This window comes from Pelodiscus sinensis, chromosome 1 (assembly GCF_052426305.1).
Source record: "Pelodiscus sinensis isolate ZL-2025 chromosome 1, ASM5242630v1, whole genome shotgun sequence".
In the NCBI taxonomy this organism is placed as follows: Eukaryota; Metazoa; Chordata; order Testudines; family Trionychidae; genus Pelodiscus; species Pelodiscus sinensis.
In genome coordinates, this window is record NC_143052.1 from 339,505,824 (window position 1) to 339,529,362 (window position 23,539).

General features: G+C 44.8%; 1 protein-coding gene across 2 annotated transcripts in view; it reads left to right on the forward strand.

The window, feature by feature from the left end:
• Positions 1-9,836: 9,836 nt before the first annotated feature.
• The window catches only part of GAB2 (GRB2 associated binding protein 2), a 174,745-nt gene continuing 161,042 nt past the window's right edge, over positions 9,837-23,539 (forward strand). For both annotated transcript variants that reach the window (XM_006131909.5, XM_006131908.5), the window contains exon 1: positions 9,837-10,317. Coding sequence is in view for 1 of the 2 variants with exons in the window: in XM_006131908.5 (XP_006131970.3) it covers positions 10,246-10,317 (72 nt within the window). In the remaining variant the exon portion in view is untranslated. The remainder of the gene's footprint in view (positions 10,318-23,539) is intronic.

Genomic DNA, 23,539 nt, shown 5'->3' on the forward strand with positions numbered 1-23,539 from the left:
TGTGGAGAAAAATAACGGCCAACTACACATCTTCTTAGATCTTAGAGACCTCAATAAAGCTATTAAAAGAGAACATTTCAAACTATAAACACGAGAACTAAGTAGGGCTCAATTTGCAAAGGCTCAATATTTCAGTAAATTGGATGCATCCTCAGGATTTTGGCAGCTCACATTGACTGAAGAAAGCTAAAGCAAATCAAATTTGATTCACCATTTGGAAAATAAAGATTCTTCTGTTATTCTTCAGCATAGCTCCAGCACCAGAAGAGTCCCACAAATCCATACATATGGTTTATGAACATATTAATGGTGTCAATACCTCAATTACTTCATCTTGAGCTCAACAAAAGATGAGCATGATTTTAGACTTTAGGGAGTCCTGGATGCAATGAGAAATGTAAACCTCAAACTAAATAGGGAAAAATATGTTTTTAGGATTATAGACCTGGCTCTCTCTTTTTATTTACAACAAAGGTGTAGAACCTTTTAAGTGGAAGGTTTCAGCTAGTGAAATGATATCATGTCCCCAGCCAAAGAAAGATTCTTGGGAATGGTTAATTATCTTGAAAAATTCATACTGAATCTACCCTACCAGAGCAGCAACTTTGAGCAAACTCCTAGAGAATAAAAATGAACAGTGTTGGGGTGCAGAACAGAAGGAATCATAAGAAGGTTTGAAACAACAACTGATATAAGAACCATTATTGAAATTCTATGCACCAAAATGACCTATTAAAATGTCAGATGCTTCAAAGTCTGAGTTAGGTGCAGTGATTTTATAGAAATGTGAAGATTGTTGGCAGCCAGTGTTGTATGCAGCCAAATCACTGACTGAGGCAGAAAACTTATATGCACAGATTGAGAATTGGCATTTAGGAATATTGTTTGCTTGAGAGATTGGTTTGACAGTGGATGTTGAAATGGATCACAACCCCCTCCTACCATTAATTGGTGAATCACTAAATGATTGTACTGTGAAGATACAAAGAATGATAAAGTTGCAGATATGATTTGGTTGTGACCTACATGTGCATGCACTTTCTACAGTGGTGAATCCCACTACAAAATCAGAGAAGACCTTTAAGATAGAATTGCAAGCTCATGTAGATCTGATTGTAAAGTCAGTTCCCATAACTAACAGAAAACTGCAACAAATAAGAGGTGAAAATAGAGAGAGAGAATAATTGGAGATGGTTAAAGAAGTGATAATTAAAGGGAGGCCTGAAGAAATAAGCAGTTGCTGCCCAAGTTGGAATGCAGACATTAATTTATCATGATAGATGGAGTGATTTTCTAGGGCAGCGAGGTTGTTTTAATTTCAATGAGCTTCTGTAAAAAAAAAAAAAATGCTACAGACAATCCTCGAGGGTCACTTAGGAATTGAGAAGTGCAACAATGCACATGAGAGGTGCTGTATTCAATCCTAACATTACTGTTGTGGTGGGAAATTGCCTTGTCATGCTTGAAATATAATGCATGCCAATAGGCAGAGCTACTAAGACCCTCACTCAGGTCCACAAAAGCCTTAGGAGAAGGTCAGCACTAATCACTGAGGATTATTCTCTGTATCCAGTAATTTGCACACTGCACTGTACTGTACTGAGGCAGTGATAGCTAGCAAGAAGGGAATCTTCTACAGACGTGGAATTCACGTTGGACAGACAAGCACCAAAGCATCCTAACTCAGATTTTAAGGTCAAACGGGACCATTATGATGATCTAATCTGAATCTCCTGCACAACCCATGCCAGTGAATTTCACCCTGTCACTTCTACAGCAAGCCCATAACTTCTGATCCTGCTGGAGCCTATCATTTCAAAAGCTAGCGAGTCTTGCATTAGAGACTGCCGGTGGTGAAGAATCTACCATATCCCTAAGTAAATTGTTCTCTCACTGTTAAATATCAATGCCCTAATTCTATAATTTGACTTGTTTTAAGTTTCCCCAGCTGCAGGATCTCACTAAGCTTCAATTCTTTTCACTTTCATGTCACTTCTGAAGGATTTGGTGGGCTGTCTGATGAGAACAGGCTTTCTCACTCTAGTTTGGCACTTCTGCATCAGTGGGAGTTGTGGAGGCTCTGAAAATCAGGCCATTTAAGCCTATTATAGTTGGTTTCACTACCTGTAGTGGCAGTATTGACTCTGAGTTCTCATTAATAAAGCCCTTCCCTCTGGTGTAGCCCTCTGTCTTCCTTGCTCCTGTTTGTGTTACAGTGTGCCATAACAGAACCAGATGAGGCCCCTGGCCGTAGAACAGAAGATGGAACTCCTGAGATTTAATCCTGATCAACTGCTGATTGACTGTAAACATGGACTATTGCTTAACCTCTCTTCCTCAGTTTCCCCATTGTATCGTACAATAAAATGTGTACATGCTTCCAAACTTGTAAGTCTTAATTGATATTTGTAAACTGCTCTGTTACTGATGGAAACAAACCTAGAAAAGCATTTTCTAAATTATTTGCACTCTGCAGGAGAGGCCTGAACAGCAACTACTTCCTTTTCTAATAGAATTTTTAGTTCATTATGAGAAACACAGTGCAGCCTCGTATCCTGAAGGGGTGGCATTAAAAGAAAAAAAAAACTTAGCAAGCATCTGTTTGTATGCTGGCTTCTGTTTTGACTAGTAGATGTAATGGCACATGAGCATTGAGCTGACAGTAATCCAGTTACAAAAGTCTTCAGAGTCTCAGCACCAACAAAATTAAACTTGATTATATCCAATTATGCTGAAAAGCCAGACAACAGCTCTTAGCTTGGGGTGAAGCCACTTCTCATGATCACGTGCAGGGAGGCCTTGCTGGATGTCAGTAGGGTAAATGCTCATTTGCTCTGCCACAGAGCACCATCTGCTTCCGAAGTAATACTTAGGGATGTGAGAAACATACCAAAATCAGTTAAGGAGGCAGGAGAGCCTTGCAGGGATTTTCCTTTCCTACTTTATTATCTTTTGTATTATGTTATCACCTTAAAGACCCAACTGAGTTCCGGCCCAATTGTGCTAGGCACTGTCAATGCACACAGTCCTGTCTCTGAAGGGCTGACAGTTTAAAGATAAAGGAAGGGACCTTCATTTGTAAGGTCACTGGTATAGTATAGATGACACTAGAACCAACTGTTCCCTGTGTTACCTGCTTGGCTGCTGCCTTCCACTGTAATGCTGAGAGAAGCAAAGTTATGCAGGCATCGCTTCCATTTTTTCTCCCATGGAAACAAGACAAGTGAAAATAGGATTGAATCATAGCTGCCAACCCTGAATTTGAATCCAGTCCAGAGCATTTGGGTCTAGAATTTTGATTCCGCCTGTCTTAGAGGTGAGTCACGGGCTCAGAGTTCCAAAGCTGATCTAAAGTTTGGGAGCATTCACACTCCAGGGGTTGGTTCATCTCCAGGCGAAATTATCTGAAATCAGTGAACAAAAAGGATCCTATCCAATACAGTGATGGGTGCAGGACTGGGCACTACAGTGGACCTGGTAAACCTAGATTTATGAATAGAATGCATGGGCAGCCCTGCAAGCTGGGCAGGTTTTATCCATAGACCAGGAACAGGATAGTAGCTTCAGCCTGCCTCCCACACTGCCCCACCGATGTTTGTCCTGGAGCAGACATCTTGAGTTACCATCCCTGGCCCATTCAGTATTTGGCCCTCTGCCGGGCACTGTGGCCATCTCTTAACATCATAGTCATCAGCCAGAGATGGCTTCCAGTTACCAGGCCTTATTAGGAAGCCTGTGGCAGAGTAGGCAACCTGAGTCTTGATCATAAGACCACCCTCTCCATATGGAGTAGCCACTGTAGCATGTGAGTTATACCCTGCTGCAGTCTTTTTTCATGTACTGTAATGGAATGCTTCAAGCCATCCAATGAGCTAATGACATTCAGCATTAATGTTCCTCCCAACCCATGGAAAGAGGTCACGGGGTAGTAGGACTGTTAGGGAAAGAAGGATGATCTCAGGGGTTCAGTTCTATTCAGGTGCCCAGCAGTGTGGTATCTGAGGTGCCTTTCACAATGTGGAAATGAATTACAGAAGGAGACTTGTTTCAATCACTGTACCTAGGGCTTTGGATTTGGAGTTAGTTCCTGGCTTTGCCACAGAGTTGGGGAAGTCAAGCAGGGCCCAAGACTTGCTCCTGGATGTGATTGCTTTTCACCACATTGCGAAGACTGTGCAGCTAGAGAGCTACCGTAAAGGGGAAGCACGGCTTGTCCCTGACACGAGAGGCCTTGTTTGGTACAAAGCCAGCACAGGCATCTCTTCTCCTCTACCCCTCCCACATAGTGGGTGTGGAATGCGGGGCAGACCGGGGTAGAACAGAGCCCATGACATTCTGCCTGACTCATAGGCTTTGTCTACATTTAATTTAAAGTGCAACTGCAGCAGCACTTTAAACTGAAAGTGTGGCCATGGCATGAGTGCTTGGAGACAGCTGTCCCAGGGTACATCTACACTGCAGGCTAAAGTCGAGTTCAGCTACGTTAATTGAGTAACTGAAGTCAAAGTAGCTTAACTCAGCTTTTGGCACTGTCTACACAGCAGGAAGTTGAAGGAAGAACACCGTTCCTTCAACTTCTCTTACTCCTCGTGAAACTAGGGTTACAGGAGTCAGAGCAAGAAGACCGTTATTTTGAGATTATTTTGAAATAACGGCTTGCTGTGTAGACACACACTCTGTTATGCTATTTCAAAATCACTCACGTGATTTTGAAATAAGTGTGTGTAGCCGCCACCAGACGGTTTTGAACCTGGGACACTGAAGCAGAGTATAGGAGCCGCTATCCTCTGAGCTAAAAGCCAGCTGGCTCCCAGCCTATGCGGTAGAGGTCTCTTGATCTGAACTGTTGCTGTGGTCTAGATGCCACTTGCATTGTTCAATAACCACACTAGGTATGTGGGTTACACGTGCAGTGTAGACATAGCAGTGTTCTATGTAAACCACCTCCATCGGGGAGTAACTAACAGTGCTGGGAGTACAGCTTCCAGCGCTGTAGTGTGGTTGACATTGATGCTTTACAATGCTGTAACTTACTGCGCTTGGGGAGGGTGTGTGTTTTTTCACACATATGAGCCAGAAAGTTGTAGCACTGTAAAATGCCAATGTAGACGTGGCCTTAATTGAACCTGTGGTGAAGATACCTTCACTGGAGAGCATAAGGTGCACAAGGCCTCTAGATTGTAAACCTTTGGGCAGGATCCAACTCTGTTTTGTGTTCGCAGTGCACCATGCCTAGCACAGCAGGTTCTTGGTGCTACTGCAATGCAAATAAATAAATAATACCATGATGGGGCCATGTGAGTAGCTTCACATGATCAGAATAGAAGAGGTAAACTCTGCATGGCCCGACTGAGTCTTACCACCTGGTTCCCCCCACTGCCTTCAGCATCATTCCATGAGTAGCAACCTCAACACGGGGCATTAGCAACAGAGTGGGTTAAGAGCCCAAAGCACTGCAGCTGACTTGATCCTTAATATCCAGGAAATGCCCTGTGCCTCTATCCTTGTTAAACAGAAAAAAACCTGGTGGAGAGGTAGAGGAAAGCTCTTCCACCTGAAGCACCAGCTTTTCTCCAGTAGATGGCACAGTTCCTCGTTTAAATATTATGGAAGCACAAATTAGAAGTGTACAAGAGTATATGGTTCCTAGAGGTTCGGCTGTCCTTCTAGGCATGTCAATCTCCATACAGCTAAATGCCGAAGAATATGGTTAGGGTGATTTTGATAGCTAGAAAAAATCTGTGCTAGAAAGTGTCATCCCATTTCATCATTATTTCAGTCCACTAGGTACAGCATGTGGCACCAAGAGCCTTCCCCTCAGAAACGCCTGCTGTCCAGAACATGTTACTCTGCAAGCCATTGAGTCAGGCTCATCAGCTCAACTCATATCTAACCTACCTTGCTAGACCTTTTCGCTTTTTCTTCAATCAGATTTACTGGCAGATACTAATTCTCCACTGCCTGGGTCACCTCTCTGATGAGTACAAACAACGAGGAGTCTAGTGGCACCTTAGGCTATGTCTAGATTGCAGGCTTCTTTTGGAAAAAGCTTTTCTGGAAGAGATTTTTCTGAAAAAAATGTCTTCCAAAAGAGCGCGTCCACACTGCCAAAGTGCATCAAAAAAGCAATCTGCTTTTTCAAAAGAGAGCATCCACACTGAATGGATGCTATCTCGCATTTCATCTTTGATTACTATGGACAGAGTGGCCACCAGGACACCTGTGCTTTTTCCTCTTTCCTCTTCTTCCGAAAGAACTCCTTCCCCGACCACACTCGTCTTTTTCTGAAGGAGCTCTTTCGCAAAAAGGCTTCTTCCTCGTAGAAAGAGGATTACCAATGCCAGAAAACCTCTTCTATTCTTTTGATTTTCTTTCAAAAGAATGCGATTGCAGTGTGGACGTAATTGAAGTTTTTTCAGAAAAACAGCCGTTTTTCTGAAAAAAAACTGTAGTGTAGACATACCCTTAGAGACTAACACATTTATTAGGGCATAAGGTTTTGTGGATAAAACCCACTTCACGTGATTTGGATAGGAAGTTACAGGGGTGGGTGTGTGTGTGTGTGTGTGTGTAAATAAATAAAAATGAGGACTCATTCACAGGATTTAGTGAGATGAGAGTATCAAGAGGGGACGTTGTCTTCATAGTACATTAACTAGTTACGATCCTTATTCAGTCAAGAGTTGATTATATTGAATTTGCAAATGAACTCCAGTTCAGCTGTCTCCCTCTGGAATTGATCTTGAACTTCTTTTGTAGGATGGCTACTTTCAAATCTGTTGTTGAATGCCCAGGAAGGTTAAAGAGTTCCCCTAGAGGTTTATGTGTGTTACCTTTCCTGATGTCCAGTCTTGTGCCATCTATGCCTGTTCCACAAAGGCTGTGAGTCTGTACAGCTTTCAGCCAAGGCACCTGGCTCTTCAGATCACACTCTAGAGCTTTATGCGGCTCCTCGTTCAATCCCCTTGCTGGCTGCAACGGCAGCTTGTATCTTCTGTAGTCAGCTCCACGTGCAATGTGGCTGCACACACTACCACATCAGAACAAGCCTTGGCTTTGCAAGTTTTAAAGGGTAACAAAATGCAGTGGGGCACCAGCTTGATGCCATTATATCTCTGCTGTCCTACAACATATGCCCCGTACTCTCCTTTCCTCTTTAACTCCGGCAAGTGTGTTGGGATAGAGTGTGGGTGCATTGCTCTATAAATAGCTCCAAGCTTGAGTGCACTTGTATTGCATCACATTCGCATTGCCAAATTGCATGCCATTCTTAGTCTTGCAATACTGAGTCACCGCAGAATCAGACAAGCATGTGATAAGAGCCTTCCCTACGAACATCTTTGCTTCTGACGTGTATGTGCTTATGTCTGCTTGCGGCCTGTACTTCATTTTAGGGATGCTAATGTGTTCGAGAAAGGGGGAAATAGCACCCCTTTCCGCTCTGGATATTCCACCTGGCTTGCAGACAGCTGCAAATCATAGCTCTCTCAGAGATGTGCTGTCAGATTTTTCAGTAGGGAGGGGCAAGAAAAGGGGAAGTAATTAATCAGGTATCGCAGCTGGCTGGATTTTGCAATGAGTTCAAATGTATTTTGTGATTCAACCAGCTAAGTAAAATAAAAATAAGGGGAGAAATGGATAGTTTATCCATAAAATGTCACCAAATGTGTTGAATAACTTATGCTATATAATTTGATCCACTCTAATCCTAAAGTATTAAGTGTAGAGGTATATGGTATGTACATAGTATATATCAACACTATGTATGATGGAGCTTGTTAATATAAAAATCCAGACAGAATTCTTTGTAATATCCAATTTAAGGCCAGTTGTAATGCACCTATGTTAATATGGGGTGTGAATAAGGTCTTAAGTCATGAATCATTAGTATACACACCATAATGGCTCTGTATATTATCAGTAAGAGACATTGGGCCAGTTTCTGATCTCAGGTATGGCAGTGTAAATCTGGAATAATTCCATCAACTTTATTAAGAGTTAATCCAGATTTACAAACACTTAGATAACTAAGAGGAGAATTTGGAGCAATGAAGAGCTGTTTTCAATAAGAAAACATCCAAAGTCCCCTTGAAATCAAAGAGAGATTACAAGCCAAATGCTCAACTAATGTAAATCAGGATAGTTCCAATGCAATCAACTGACTATCTTGACTGTCTTCATTTGAGAATCTGGCACTATATGGTTTCACAGTCAAGGCTCCATTATACACTGTGTACTATAAAGAATTTAGGGTCTGATTCAAAGCCCGTTGAAGTCTGTGTAAAGATTCCCATTGGCTTCAGTGTGCTTTAGATCAGGACTGTAACTTGGATGCTGAGTGAGGAGAAGATCCTGTTTTTAGATGCTTGTGTCAACACAGAATAAGAAAATTAGGAGCTGGAAAACATATTTTTTTCTAGATTGCTAATCAATAGCAGAGACTGCTTTGAAGGAATTCTCCCTTACAGATTCATAAATGCAAAACACTGTAGCCTTGGTTAATATAGAAATTCACTATATTTCAGTTCCCCATCTGGGAAATAGGTGTTATATTTACCTCAGGCAGGCAGTGCAAGGGTTAAATACTGACTGCAGTGACTGAAGATTCATATATAAATGATGTTATTTAAGTGCAAGTATTATTAGTGTTTATTTGTATTACCATCCCCAACTGAGGTGAGGGCCCTTTTGTGCTAGGTGCCCTACAAACACATGGTAAGAGAGTCCCTGTCCATAAAGATTAGACAAGTAGACAAAGGATGGAAAGGACAACTGAGGCACTGAGCCATGACATGTTTTGCCTAAGCAGGTTTATGGCAGAGCTAGGACTTAGAACACAGGTCTTCTCTACCCAATAGCTCACACTGCTGTGCTGTAAGTAACCTGGCATTGTATCTAGGACCAAGAGATCCAGCAACAGAGAATCAGGACCAGAGCCATTTTCATCTTTTAGCTTCTCAGTTCACTCTATTTCCAGTAATCCATTTTTATAAGTATTTAAAAATTCAGAAGGAGAGAGAGTAAAATCCAGCTGCCACTGGGGTGAAGGCAAATTTCAGTGGGAACTGTAATATGAAACCCAGCTAATAAGGCATCATACTGGCAGTGCTCACATCCACTTTCAATGGGTGCTGTGACATTATTTAAAAATCAATATGACAGGTTATTGATCCCTTTCCCTAATGCTAATTGCAGAGTAGCCACCACAGGCCTCCCAGGGTATATCTACACAGAGTTATTTCAGGATAGCAGAGGTATCCCAAAATAGCTACCCCGCATCTTATAAGCATCCCAATAACCCTCATTCCACAAGGGTTAAGGAATGCCTCAAAATAGCACTTTTTCGAAATAAACTCCAAATAAACTATGCAATTTGCACAGTGCAAATTGTGTATCTTATTTCTAGTTTAGAATGCAGTGTGGACGTAGCCCTAGGGTCCGGATTTCATCCCCTTGTTATTTGCCATGGCTCCCTCATTTTTCTCCAGCTGTTGAGCACAAACCAGCCTCTCCAGCTTGGCGTGATAAAGAAATTTTCCATAGGGGAGGGGGAATTATCCCATCATCTCCTTCTACCGAGTATCTGGCTCTGAAGCAGCTGGCAGCGGAGTCTATAGAGGACAGGCTCCTGTATTAGGCAGAGCCCTGCTCCCATCCATGCGCTCACCTGCTGTGTTAGCTGTAATCTAGTGAGTTGTTGCTGTTGGACAGGGAATCCCTCTAACGCAGCATGGAGTAGTGTCAAAAATCTCCGCGTGGAGGCGGGGGAAGGGCTAAAGCCCACAGCCCCGCCCGTGTCTGAGCATCCCCTCGCTGACCTTGCCTTGGAAGCTGATGCTGCAAGCCAGCCAGTCTGGTATCTCAGGCTGGCGGGGAGGGAGGGAGGCGTGGTGTATGGGGAGCAAGAGGCGGTTTCCTGCTTCCCAGCTCGGAACAGCTGGGTTTGAAAGGGTGCGTGAGCCAGCCAGCCGAGGGGAGCTGCCGGCGGCCAGCCCAGGATCTCTGGATAAGACGACGAGGAGTCCCTGGTGTGCAGCGAGCGAGGCTGGGGCAGAGGCGCTGGCTGCCGCCTGCCGGGCGAAGGCGGGCTCCGGCTGAGCGGTGCCGCCACTGACCCCGGCGCTCCAGGGGGCCCGGCGGCGCTGAGCCCGGGGAAGGGGCGGCCGCGGGCTGGGCGCGTAGCAAGGCAGGAGCAGCCCGTGTGTATGAGGCCGGCGCCGCGGGGATCCGGCTGGGCAGCCCGGGATGAGCGGCGGGGAGGTGGTGTGCGCCGGCTGGCTGCGCAAGTCGCCCCCGGAGAAGAAGTTGAGACGATACGTGAGTAGCCCCGACCTGCCGGCCGCGGGGGGCCCGGGAGTGGGAGGATCCCGCGGCGGTGCCCCCGGGCGGGGACGGATCCGGGGCACCGCGGCGACCCCCAGGAGCTCCGGGCTTGGCGTGCGGCTGATGCTCCCACCTCCGCTGCGGCGGGATGCTCGGCACAGGGCGGGGCCGCTGCGCCCCAGCGGGACCCTGCCCCGCGCCAGCCCCAGCCCGGCGAGCCAGGCTGGACGGGACGGAGTCGGTGCTGCCTTGCGGCACTGACCCGGCCGGGGAGGAGCCCGCCACGCGGGTGGAGCGGAGCCCTCCGCGCCTTGACTCCGCACCTGCCGCCCCGGGGTGCGGGGCTGGCTCCTGTCTGCAAACGCCCAGGCGGGCGGCAGAGACTTGATCCTTCGGGCGGGGCGCGCTGCAGCCCGGCGACGGGCGGGCGGTGCGGGGCCCCAGCGGCAGCGTTGGTGTGTGGGCTGGGGCACGTGTGCTGGCCTCTGCGGGTGCCAGGAGGGTGCAGCGTGGGGTCCGCTGTTATTGGGACCCGGCTTCCCTCTGAGCTTGCGCGCCGCAGCAACCCACGTGGAGAGGGCGAGGAGCCCCCTGGAGACAAAGCCCCAGGGAAGGGCCTCAGCCCCCGGGCAGCAGCCGCCCAGCTGGTGTCATTGCCTCCAGCCGCCAGCTGGAGGCAAGGGAGCCTGGCTCTGGCTGGCCGCTTCACGCCAGCCAAGGATCGGACCCCTGTCTCCGCGAGGCGGGATGCAGGCAGCAGGGGTGGGGCATGTGGACGCGGCTCTGAGATCAGTGAGCTGGAGTGTCCGTTTTGAGGCTTCTTCTCCCCCTTCCCTCCTCGTAGCCAGAGGCACTGTAGCCCGGGCATCAGGGGAGTCCAGGGCAAAGGAGGGTCTAGAGCAGCTGGGACCCCCCTCCCATTGGGGCCAGGGGGAGCAATGACCATATAAGCACCACAGATGCAGATTCCTTGACTCTTTCCACCTCCTCTGCAGGCCAAGGGAGCCCCTCCCATACACACTGCAGAGCGCAGCATCATGGCTACAGACCCTCAGATGGGATCCCATTAATTAGTAATAGTCAGAGCCAAATTCTCTGCTGGTGTTGGAAGTCAGTGCAATTATTTCAGCAGACATCTTGGCCTACACCAAGTGCTGCAGATGTCTCCTGACTGGTTAAAGAGACTCAAATCAATCTCACCCAACCCCAAAGGTGCTTGGCGTTTCTACATCTTGCACAGGCGGAAAAATCTATTGATATCATCTGAGCTCAGGCTCAGATTCTCAAACTTATTTAGGCACCTTAGTGTCTTTATATCATCCAGAATTACTGTACCCATTGTTGGGATTTATCTCTTGGTGGGGAACCAACTATAGGAAAGGAACACACCCTCCAAAGGAACAAGGGTTAGTTTAAAAGTCTCAGAGGGGTAGCCATGTTAGTCTGTACCTGAAACAACTTAAAAAACAACTAATGGTCCTGCAGTACCTTAGAGACTAACAAAAAATGTAGACGGTATCATGAGCTTTCATTATTGTGCCCATGAAAGCTACATTTTTGTCCGTTTTTTAAGGGTTAGTTTAGATACTTCACAATGAATGAACTTTCTTCTTCCAGCATTTACTGTGTCGTGTGCCACATACGTGATAGCTAAGGTGGGTTAAAATAGTAGTGAAGACAAGGCAGCTTGGGAGAGCAGCTCCAGTTAAATCCAGTGGGGCAGCCTGGGATTGAACTCAAGTTGCTATTAACCCAAGTTAAAAGCAGACTTGCCATGTCTTCGCTACTATTTTAACCTGAGTTAAGAACACCCCTTTTTTTACACTAGACATATCCTAGTTCTTCGTTACCTTCACCTCCACTTCTGTACAAAGAGCGGTATCCTTTAAACTCTCCCTTATCTTTTTTTTTAAGAATGGCTCTGAACACCTTTGCCCGATGTGCAGTGATATTTTATCTTGGTAGAACTGGTTTTATTTCTTAAGCTTCCCCCTTGTCATTAGCGTTAATTATTTAACTTTTGACAAATGCTTTGAAGACATAAAGGGCTATTGAAGTGCTATCATTAGTTGTTAAGATCAAACAGTTCCTATAAGTTGTAAAGCATCTGAACAGAAGTTATACCACACTCTGGACTTATTAAAATAAATCTCATTGCCTTGAGCTCTCCATCTGAAGATGTCTCAGGATGGCACTAGTGTTACAGCGTGTCATTGTGTGGCTTTGCAAAGCGGCTATGTGAAGTTGCTGTCTTCGGACCCTGCAGATCTGTTCCTGGGATGAATTCAGAGTGAGATCCGCTGACTCTAGTGACAAAAATAAGTGTCCCCTGGATTTTAGCACTCAGGGTATGTCTACACTACCCCCCTAGTTCGAACTAGGGGGGTAATGTATGCATACCGAACTTGCTAATGAAGCCCGGGAAATTCAAATCCCGGGCTTCATTAGCAAGTTCGGTATGCATACATTACCCCCCTAGTTCGAACTAGGGGGGTAGTGTAGACATACCCTCAGAGACAGACAGCATAGCTTTGGGAGAGCAAAGTGGATTTTGGCCTTCCTTAGGCTGCATCAGCAAAATTATTCCTTAGGTTCTCATTGCTTTCACTTGGCAAACATAAAGCATCATGGGTGTCACCAGAGCCTAATTTAGGCTGCAACTCTTTAAATTGCTTAAGCATTATAGCAAAGATGTGCAAATAAGCAGATATTATTAGTCCCATTTTACAGAAGGTGGAACTGAGGGAATGACTCAAAATTAGCCAAGCACCAAATGGGCACCGTGCCACAGATTTCATAGGTACTGCGTCATTTTATGCTGGGAATGAGATTAGATCTATTTAGGTTCCTGTACCATGCTTGTCACTGCAGTATGTCAGCACCAATCAAAGACTGTGTGATTTGCCCAAAGCCACTGAACGAATCCAATGCACCCAATTCCCACTCTAACCACCAGACATGATACTTTGGTCTCACTGTATTTAAACAATTTGATCTCTTTATGTTAGACTTCTTTAAAAGATCAAACTATTAAAACACTGAAGTATTTATTTAGACTTTCTGGTAGCTGGACGGATTTATTTTGTGTACTGAGCAATAGAGGCTGCCTTTAGGTTAATTGATCAAAGCAGCATCCTCCTTACAAAAAATTGACTACACTGAATCACCAAGTGACTTTTCCCCAACAAATGTCATTAACTGTCCAATGAAAGTATACTCATTTAGCCCTGTGAATGTCCAGCGTGTACTCCAGCATTCCAGCAAGAGCAGAGGAAATCTTTTAAATGCTGTGTATGAGGATGTGAAATGCAGGAGACAAATGATAAAGATATGTGAGTATAAGGGTGCCTTTCACACAGTTAGATCCTAGAGCACTTTGCAAACCACGTGTTTTAGAAAAATATCCTCCCTTGGAAATGCAGCCATCTCTGGGGTGAAATGCCATAGCTTGCAACAGCACACAGCAATGCTACTCATTGTTTTCAAGACGAGATGTGACAAAGGCAGGTATAAACACATGTAACTCCAAGGGATACCATATTCCCAGGTACGGAAGTTAGACTTGGATTTTAGTGCTGTCTCTTATAGTCGCTTGCCTAGTGTCGTGCAGAGAGTCTCAGCCTCAGTTGCCAAAAATGGGCACTGATATTTTTTTAATTTGTTCAGTCTTGGGTGTCCATCTTGAAACATTTGGACCTGATTTTCAGAAATCCTGAGCACTCGCAGTTCCCATTGAAATCCATGCCCAGATACGTAACAGAATGTAAGCATCTAAATCACATTGAAATTAATGTCAGCAAGGAGCGTCAATCTCTTTGGGGGTCAGGGCCTCAGCGTTTCCAGCTAAGTGCAAAAGTCAGTGGCTGGCTTGGAAAACATTGGTCTTCGTTTTCCAGGTGTATGAAATGGTGGCGGTAATGCTCACGGTACCTGTCTGACAAGGGGTCAGAAAGAGGTAAGCAACTGCACATACTTGAGATCCTCACATGGAAGGCGTTAGATTGGCACCATCCTTATGCATGTAGGAGACCTCTACTCTTGTAAAATGTCCTGTGGGCTCAGCAATGGAAACAAGTCTGGACCTCAGTTTTCCATCTCCTTGGAAAAACAACAACTCCCCCCCCCCCCCCCCACACACACACACACACACACACACACACACGCAGTCCACCCCCCGCATTGGTTTCTGTGCTGGTTGAGAGAGAAGAGTGCCCCCTGTTTAACTGCATTGCTTCCTCTGTTACTGCAATGACCTATGCTTTGAATTCAGACCCCAGGGGGCCCTCTCTGATCATGCGTTGGCTCATTCAGGATTTGAGTGTATTTACACAAGAAACTGTTCCATAATTTTATTTGTATTGTCAGACATGAAGAGACGCTCCCTATAAATGTGTCCCTTCCATAGGTGTCCAGGTAGGGGAGTGTTGCTTCAGTGTAAGTAGGAGGCACGGAGCTGACTTTTGTGGAAATGGTGGCAAAGACCGATCCTGATCGGTTTTGGTAAGGTGCTAAACCCAGGGACCTATCCAAATTTCTCCTTGCACAATTTCATAACCTCCCTCCAGATGCAGTGGTGTAATGATATGCCTGGTAGCATGGTACATTGATGCTCTGCAGAGTCCATAAGCTGCTGTTTCACTAGAGAGGAAGCTGTATTTCAGTAGTGGGGTATTTAATTCTTTGTGTGTTGTCTCTGTAACATGCTTTGAGGTCCCTTTGCACAAAAGGTGCTGTATGAATATAAAAATCAGGATCAGAAGTTATAGTTACTGTCTCATTCTTTGTCTTGCCTATTTAGGCTGCTAGCTCTGTGGGCAGGGACAGTGCCCTTACTGTGTTTAAACAGCCTTTAGCACAATGGGGATCCGATCTCAGCTAGGCTTGATATCATAATGGTAAGACTCCTAACAATTTCAGGTCAGAGGGAGGGAAGATACAGTATACAATTATAAAAGAGCACTTAGCCACTCCTAAAGATTTTGTGTTTGCTGTGTAATTCTGGGAGTAAACTGTTTCTTATCCTCTAATTAAACCAGTTCACTCCACCCTGCTCATCTTCATACAGCAGTGTTAACATTTGATCTGGTTGGCTGAGCTGTTTGTGTTTTATACAAGAAATTTCACTGTTATTGCACAAGTGTAGCTCAGTTCATTACACTGGGCTTGTATGGATATAAATGAGAGGTGATTCGGACCTTCAGCATGTAAAATGTCTCATAGGTCACTTCTGTACCAGGGGCATAAAGTCTTACCCGATCTCCAGTAACAAACGGACTGTTCTGCCAGATGCAAGCACATAGGGTATGTCTACACTAGTCCCCTAGTTTGAACTAGGGAGGCTAATGTAGGCATTCGAAGTTGCAAATCAAGCCCGGGATTTAAATATCCCGGGCTTGATTTGCATCTTCCCGTCTGGGTGCCATTTTTAAATCCCCATAGTCCGAACTAACTGCCCGCGGCTACACGCGGCAGTCAAACGTTAACTCAAACTAAGTCCTGTAGTTAGTTCGGACTAAGGGGATTTAAAAATGGCGCCTGGACGTGAAGATGCAAATCAAGCCCGGGATATTTAAATCCCGGGCTTGATTTGCAACTTCGAATGCCTACATTAGCCTCCCTAGTTCGAACGAGGGGGCTAGTGTAAACATACCCATAGAGTTAATGGGAGTGTCACAGGCTAGCAGGGTTCACCTCAGTCACCACAACCTCTTAACCCTTTCCAAAAAGGATTGCCCTCTTAAGTGTCTTTAGTTGACTCACTGAGGCTCATTTTATTTCACTTGGATATAAGAACAGGTGGGAGTGGCTCCCTGAAGAGAACTTCTAGGGCAGCGTTTTTCAAAATTGGATTGTGGGGCAGGTTGTGGGGCCGCCAGGGTAAGCCACTGGCAGGCCTACAATGCTTTGTTTACTTAATGTGTCCATAGCCATGGAACCTTGCAGCTCCCATTGGCTGCAGTTCCTTGTTTCCAGCCAATGGGAACTGCGGGGCTCTGTGGCTATAGACACATTAAGTAAATAAAGCAGTGTAGGCTCACCAGTGGCCTACCCTGGCAATCGTGTGACCTAAGTTTGAAAAACACCGAACTAGGGTTCTCAGACTGAGGGTCAGGACCCCAAAATGGGTCAGGACTCCATTTTAATGGAGGTGAATTGTGGTTCTGCTCTTTTGAACTATGTTTCAGAGTAGGCTGGTCATGAGATTAGAGTGTGTTAGAGGTCATGGTCTGCATCAAGGGAATAACAAAGCCACACGAGAGAGACCTTGGTGGATTCCTGCCAACATATGACCTGACTGGTGGCCATTTAACTGAACACATATGAAGTCCTCAGGGCACCACAGACATTGTTAGCCAAACTCACTCCTAGTGAAAGAGGTTCCAACACCATTGATGTTGATTAAGTGGCATCTTCTTACATCAGCTGTGAACTTGCACAGCTGTAGCCAAATTCTCCCTTATGAACAGATGGTTAGAATCAGAACTCTGGTTCATTGAGTGCTTCTAGCAGCAGCCCACCCTCCAGAGGAAGGAGGAACAAATCTTTATAAACCTCAGTTAGAGCTGGAAAAGATCTACTAGGTCAGCTAACACAACTCCTGTACTGCCAGAGGTGTTTCCTTATAGTGTTTGTGCTGAACCATGCTGATGATGCAATGCCGTATGGAGATGTGATCCCCAAACCGGCTGGACAGGGTGATGCACTACAACTGGCTGTTTTGTTCCCTCCTTCTACTTATTGGTCATAAAAATACCGAGGCCTTTTTTATAGCCAGCCATCATATTTGACTGGGAGAACCTACTGATTATAGTCTCATTTCGTTGCACTGCAATTTACATCTATAAATCCCCATCCTTGGAGACCAAGTGTTATACTGGATTCATTTCCTTCACAATACGTATTTGCCTCATGCTTTGGCTTTGGTAACATTGCTTGAAAGAATTTTTCTCTCTCTATCAAGCTTGCATCATGACATCAGGACTGGCCCATGTCCCTGGCAAAGTCCACTGTGGACATAAAAGATTGATGATGGCAAAACATAAGTTGAACTTAAGAAAGACAAACAGCACTTAAGGAAAGTATAACAGGAAGCTGGATTAATTTTTCTTTGGAGGAGACCAGAAGTGATATTACAGCCTGGGCTTTCACAAACAAATGTCACATGCAGTGGGTGATGTAATGCTGTTTACTGGACCAAAGCAGATATTAGTGACTTAGATGCAGAACAGATATTACAAATTATTTATTTGTATTACCAGCAGAGGTAGGGCTGTCAAAATTGGGAGCCCATATTGCATAGTGCTGTAGAAACACAGTGACAGACAATTCCTGACCTGGAGAACTTACAGTCTAATAGACAAGGTAGATAAAAAACAAAGGAAGCATTATTGCCCCCTGAGGTACAGAGACATCAATTGACTTGACCAAGATCACAAAGGGCAATCAGTAGCAGAGCAGATCTTCTGAGTATCATACAAACAGACCCCAGGTCGAACGTGGCATCTCTGGAATTAAACGTATTAGCCTCTGCTGCATGAGCTAGTGGATATCCTCCTACTTCACCTTATCCCTTCTAGCCCCACCATGGCATATACCCACTTTCCCCAAGAGGTCAGCTGAGAAAGGTTAAAAAAAGCATTAGAAACATGCTAGGGACTATTACACTTGGCTTTGTAATTTTATGGGATTTTAATTTCTGTATCGTGACACACCTAGAATACCACTCAGTGGAAAGGCATCATGTAAATACAGTGTGTTGTTATTTCCTCACATGAAGCTGCAAGCTAAGAGGCCATTTTGCAGGTCTCGATTGGCCTGGGGGCAGAGGAGCAGCAGGGCGGCCACAGGCCAGATCAACCCACTTGGCGGGCTGGATCTGGCCCATGGAGACCCCTTTTACCGCCCCTGATGTAGTCTGATTCCTGCATAGCACAGACCATAGATTGTAGCATTCATTTGTACTGGGACAGCACCAACTTTAAAGATAGCTCCCACCCCAGAGATCTTACAGTCTTTCTCTTGTCAAAGACTCTCTCCAAAGCAAGCGGATATGTGTTACCTTTCAACTGCATTTTCAGAAGCTGAGTGGAAAAGACATGCCCTTTAAGCAGGAACTATGTAAGTGCACATCTTGCTGTCTAGGTCGGAAAAGGATGCCTGTTTCTCCGTGGGAAGCAATTCATGGGGGATTTTGTTTCTGGAGTTGCCCTTTTTTTATACATTCTTTCTTCATGGTTATTCAGCTGGTGTGTGATTTCACTGGAGAACTTGAGAGCATCAGGGAATCTTTGTATCGGTCTGGTGGTTCTTTGCATTTATTTCACTAGCACCTAGGAACAAATTTCTCTGTCCAAAATATGGTTTCTCTCACCCAAAACTGCTTCCACCTACTGCCCAGGATGGGAAAATTCACTCCTGGGCCAGTGATAGGTTTCCTACCAATACAACTGTCTTGGCTTTAAAGTCCAGTAGTGCAGGGCTATAAACCAGGGCTGTAAACAATAGCTGCTTAAAATAAGGCTTCTAAACCCAACCTTTCAGAAGTGTCTAGTGATTCTTCAGGAAAAGACACTCTTTGAAAATGAAGCCATTTTACGGTGGTGTCTCAACTTGGGCATCCCAAAAAATCAAATCCACCACTATTTAGACTGGAAGGTTGTTAGGGCAGGGACTGCCTACTTTTTGGTGCTTTTCCATGTCTGGTGTGTCAGCCCTATTGTAATAAACATGATTAATAATAATAGTCATTTGTAGGTTTTGAAAATCTTATCCCTACGTTTATTGAGGCACCTGGTTTTTCCAAATTGCTGAATACAGTTCCCACTCAACTGGAGAGAGGTCCCACTGGGAGAGGGAAGGCTCCCTGCATAACTCAATTGAAGCATCATTCATGAATAACAGCCCTTTCTGCCACATGATTCCAGCAGCTGTCCCGTGTGTCTGTAGATACATAAACTTCCCTCTGTGGTTGCACACTCTGGTGTTTAGGAACAATATCTGGCATAATGTGGGGCAGACATAATATTAATTATATGTGCACATTGCCAATGGAAAATAGATTAACTGCCTTCATACTGTCAATATCACATGCAGCTTGCAGCTCTCTGCCATTTCTCAGCTGTCTAGCACTGTTCCTAAAGAACACAGTCCATATAGGGAGCCTATAGGAAGGTACAGGTATCACCTGCGTAGATTTAAGAAGAATCAGTGATATGAGGGTTGGATTTTTTTCCCCTTCCATGCTCCTTGCATTCTGTTTGCTGCACAGAACATCAGATGTGAGAATTCAGTGGGAAGAATGCTCAACCACATTAAACAGAGCAGTTCATTGTTTAATGGGTCAGGGATCAGAGCCAGGGTGTCAGGATATAGGGAAGTGAAGTTGGCAGCTGAACTTAGTCACCATCTCCAGTGCAGCATTGTCATATCCATAGTGTTGTGTTCACACATGCAGATGCTGGGTGCACTGTGACCGTCGCAGGGCTGGAATTTGGTGAGGGTGGGGGAGGGGGGGGAGAGAGAGGGAGGCGGACAAACAGTGAAATACAAAGGCTCATGTTGAAGACAGGTGTATGTGTCTGTATTGTAGACTTTCATTCAGGGCCAGATCAAAAGCCCATCAAAGTCAATGGAAAGCATTACATTGATTCCAGTGGTCTGGGGGTTATTTGTTTAGCAAAGGCAGTGTGCACAGCTGTACAGAATATGTTTCTGGAAAAAATGCTCTTTGTCGTCAGTGTGATGTGTGGGGGTGGACCCCTGACACCAGATTTTTGGAGATGAGCAGCCAGAGTGATTAGGAGCATGGGAAAACTTTCCTGGGAAGAGAGATGGAAAGGATTGGGATGCTTTTTCTTAGAAAGGAGGTGACAAGCTAAAAGTGTCTAAACTAATTCAGAGTCTAGAGAAGGTAGATCAGGAACTTCTGATCTCATTATGCAAGAACTGCACACTGTATAATTAGTTCATGGAACTCACTGCCACCAAATAAAGTGGAGGCCAAAAACGTAGCAAGCGTCAACAAAGGTCTAGATGTGGTATACAGATAACGAGAATTTCCAGAACTAGAATAACTGATTGTAACCAAAAAACAAAAATCCAAAGAAGGGAAGGCAGATAAACCTTCATGTTTTGCATGTTTAACCCCACATCCCTCACTAGTAGGGCTTAGGATAAGACCTTCTGCTTATTGTGGGGATTTCTTGGAACACAGTTTCAGAACCGGTCTGTCAATTGCTATGTTCTTACGTCAAAACGGAGACCTTGCTAACATCAGCGAGGCTCCAGATACGTGCAGCCTATCTGGATCACACTGAATGACCAGGGCCAGTTATGAATTTTTGCTCACCTGAGTGGTCCCTTTGAAGTCAGTTTTCGTGAGGGTTTGCAGACTCATGCCCATGTACATCAACTATAGAAAATATGTTGATTGAGAATCAAACATTCAGTGCAGCCAGCTGGTGCAAATAAGGTCGGATATCTGAAGGTCTAGGGCTGGAAGACCTTGCAGCAGCAGTAGGATTTGAAGATAGAGCTGAATGGAGAGGACGGTTGTTTGCAACTGCAGCTGCCTTCTCGTTCTGTTTTTTGTTATAAAAAAGAGACTTTGTGATGAGGCTTCTATTGAATATGTTATCTATTTGTCTTATTTTTTAAAAGCACCTGTTTTGCGCATGATCACTCTGATGATTAATCTAGTGTCAGCTGTGAATGTGAGCAATGATCCCATTCCTAAAAGTAAACATTTCTGTGCAGTGTTTTGAGGACCTACAACACTATTTTAAATGCAAGGAGGTAGTAATTGCAAGTGAACCACTGCCTTCTACTGGACAGATTCAGAACTGCTCAATTGTGAGTCATAGCCTGTGTACTGCTAGCAGAGAGTTTCCTTTTACTGAAGTGACCTAGCCACGTGCTTTTGGATCAGGAAAAGTTGTGTTTGATCCCCGTTGCCACCGTGGAGTTCTGAGTAGCTAGAATGTGCAACACAGTGGCAATTATAAAATCCTTCTTGGCTGCTGACTTGCTACCATATTTTGAAACGTGGATATATACAAACTAGAAATCAGCTAGTAGCTGGATGATGCATGTGTCCTGTGCCATAGTCAGACAGGAGAGGTGAGGGTGGCAGGATGAAAACACTAAAAAAACCCTGCATGTTAAAAATAGGATGTTTATGGGGCCGCTTGGAATGTCAGTTCATGGCTAACTTGTAAAGATGTATGGAATATTTTTTCATTGAGCCCATGTGACATCTATCCTTCCTTCCTTCCTTCTTCCTTCCTCAGGCAGTAGATTTCAGTTGTTCCTCATCTATAACTTTTTCAAATTCACATTAGTTAAGAAAGCTAACTTAAGGCCATTTTAGAGGGCCTGATCCTGGGGGGGCGGTGATGAGCACCTAAACTCCTAATAGGATGTGGCTGATTCAGCACGAGCCAGAATTGGAGTCCCTATAGTTCTTCATCATAAAATGCTGGAAGGTTTGTTTTTGCATTTCTGTGTGCCACAAGTATTCCCACTAGCTGCAGGCTCCCCTGGATGTTGAGGCTGAGTGAAATAAGGAGGTTTGACACACTCGTGTTCAACTGTTGGAAAGTTTATAAACTCCCATCTCCGCCTTGGTACAGCTACCAACTCCAAACGCATATGCATGAGAATGGGGGAAACCAAAGACCAAAAGCCAGCATGTTTGTAACCCCTCTTTCCCAGTGCAGTTAGTTGGCTTCCCAGGCCATTCTCTTACTCTGTATGGAAAAGATTGCCCCATTGCTTAATGATAATACTGCCTTTCATCCTCAGCCAGTATTTAATTAGCACAGAGATGGTGATTGGGATGCCCTGATCAGGCTGGATTCAGAATCCACCGGAGAATAACTATACAGATTTAGCAGCTAGCAATTTCTCCCCCTTACCATATGCCTCCTTTCTCCAGCATCCCTTCCCATGCATGCACAATAAAGTGTGGCAGGATTGCCATACTTATCGCATGTGTGACAAGATTATCTCCTTTGCATGCTAGCTACTATTCAGGACAAACATCTGTTCAGCACTTCAGTAATAATGCTAAGATACTAATGATCTCTCTTTACTCTATTGGCCTTTCTTATCCTCCCCTTTCAGTGTGATGCTGTGTTGCCAATAAGCTCCTCCAAGACAAAGACTTTGTTTTATTTGTAGTGTCTATGGCAATGATGAGGGCGTGTCTTCACTAGCTAGTGGATTGATCAGCAGTGATCTATCTAGCAGCATTTGATTTAGCAGGTCGGGTATAGGTGCGATAAATCGGCCACCGAGCGCTATCCCATCAACTCTGATACTCCACCAAAACGAGAAGAATAGGGGAAGTCGATGGGAGAGTGTCAGCTATTGGCTTACCACTGTGAAGATACTGTGATAAGCAGACTTAAGTTATTCACGTAGCTGAGGTCGGGTAACTTAGGTTGACAGCCTGCGGTAGTATAGACATGGCCTCAGACAGCCAAGATTGCCCCGAAGGGATCTCATTTTCTGTATGGTTATTTAAAGTACAGAAAGCCCAACCCCATGCTCTTGATGTGAACTCCCTCCAACTTTAGGGTGCTTCAAACATGGATCGATATCTGGCAACTTGAGGCCCTCTCTAACATGAGGATTTAGGGCTAGTTCCTCAGCCTCTGTGAATCAGTGTAATTGTGGGAAAGTTGATGGATCTGCACCAATAGAAGAGCCCTGAATTCCTAGCCATATGACAAAAGTGGCGAGGAGTCCTGTGGCACCTTATAGACTAACTGACATAACTCTGTTATTTAATGTGCATACCTAGCCTCTATTTAATCTTGCTGCATTTTTCTCTCCCTAGCCATTTACCATCATACTAAGATTTTCCTATTCAGAATCAATGATCTCAGCTTCCCAGCCCAAACTCTACTCATATTATTTCCCTTCTCTGATAATCTCAAGGGTTGTCTATTTAAACAAACAAAAGAGTTCAATGATATATCTTTAAAATGCATCGATTGAGAGACCTTGGCATATCCCTTTTTATGACTAGTAAATGGGAGAACTAGTCCTGTGTGTTAGTTTCCCTTCTCTCTCTCTCTCTCTGTGTGTGTACAAAAGCTTTACAGGAAAGACTGGACTTTCTTTCTTTCTTTCTTTCTTTCTTTCTTTCTTTCTTTCTTTCTTTCTTTCTTTCTTTCTTTCTTTCTTTCTTTCTTTCTTTCTTTCTTTCTTT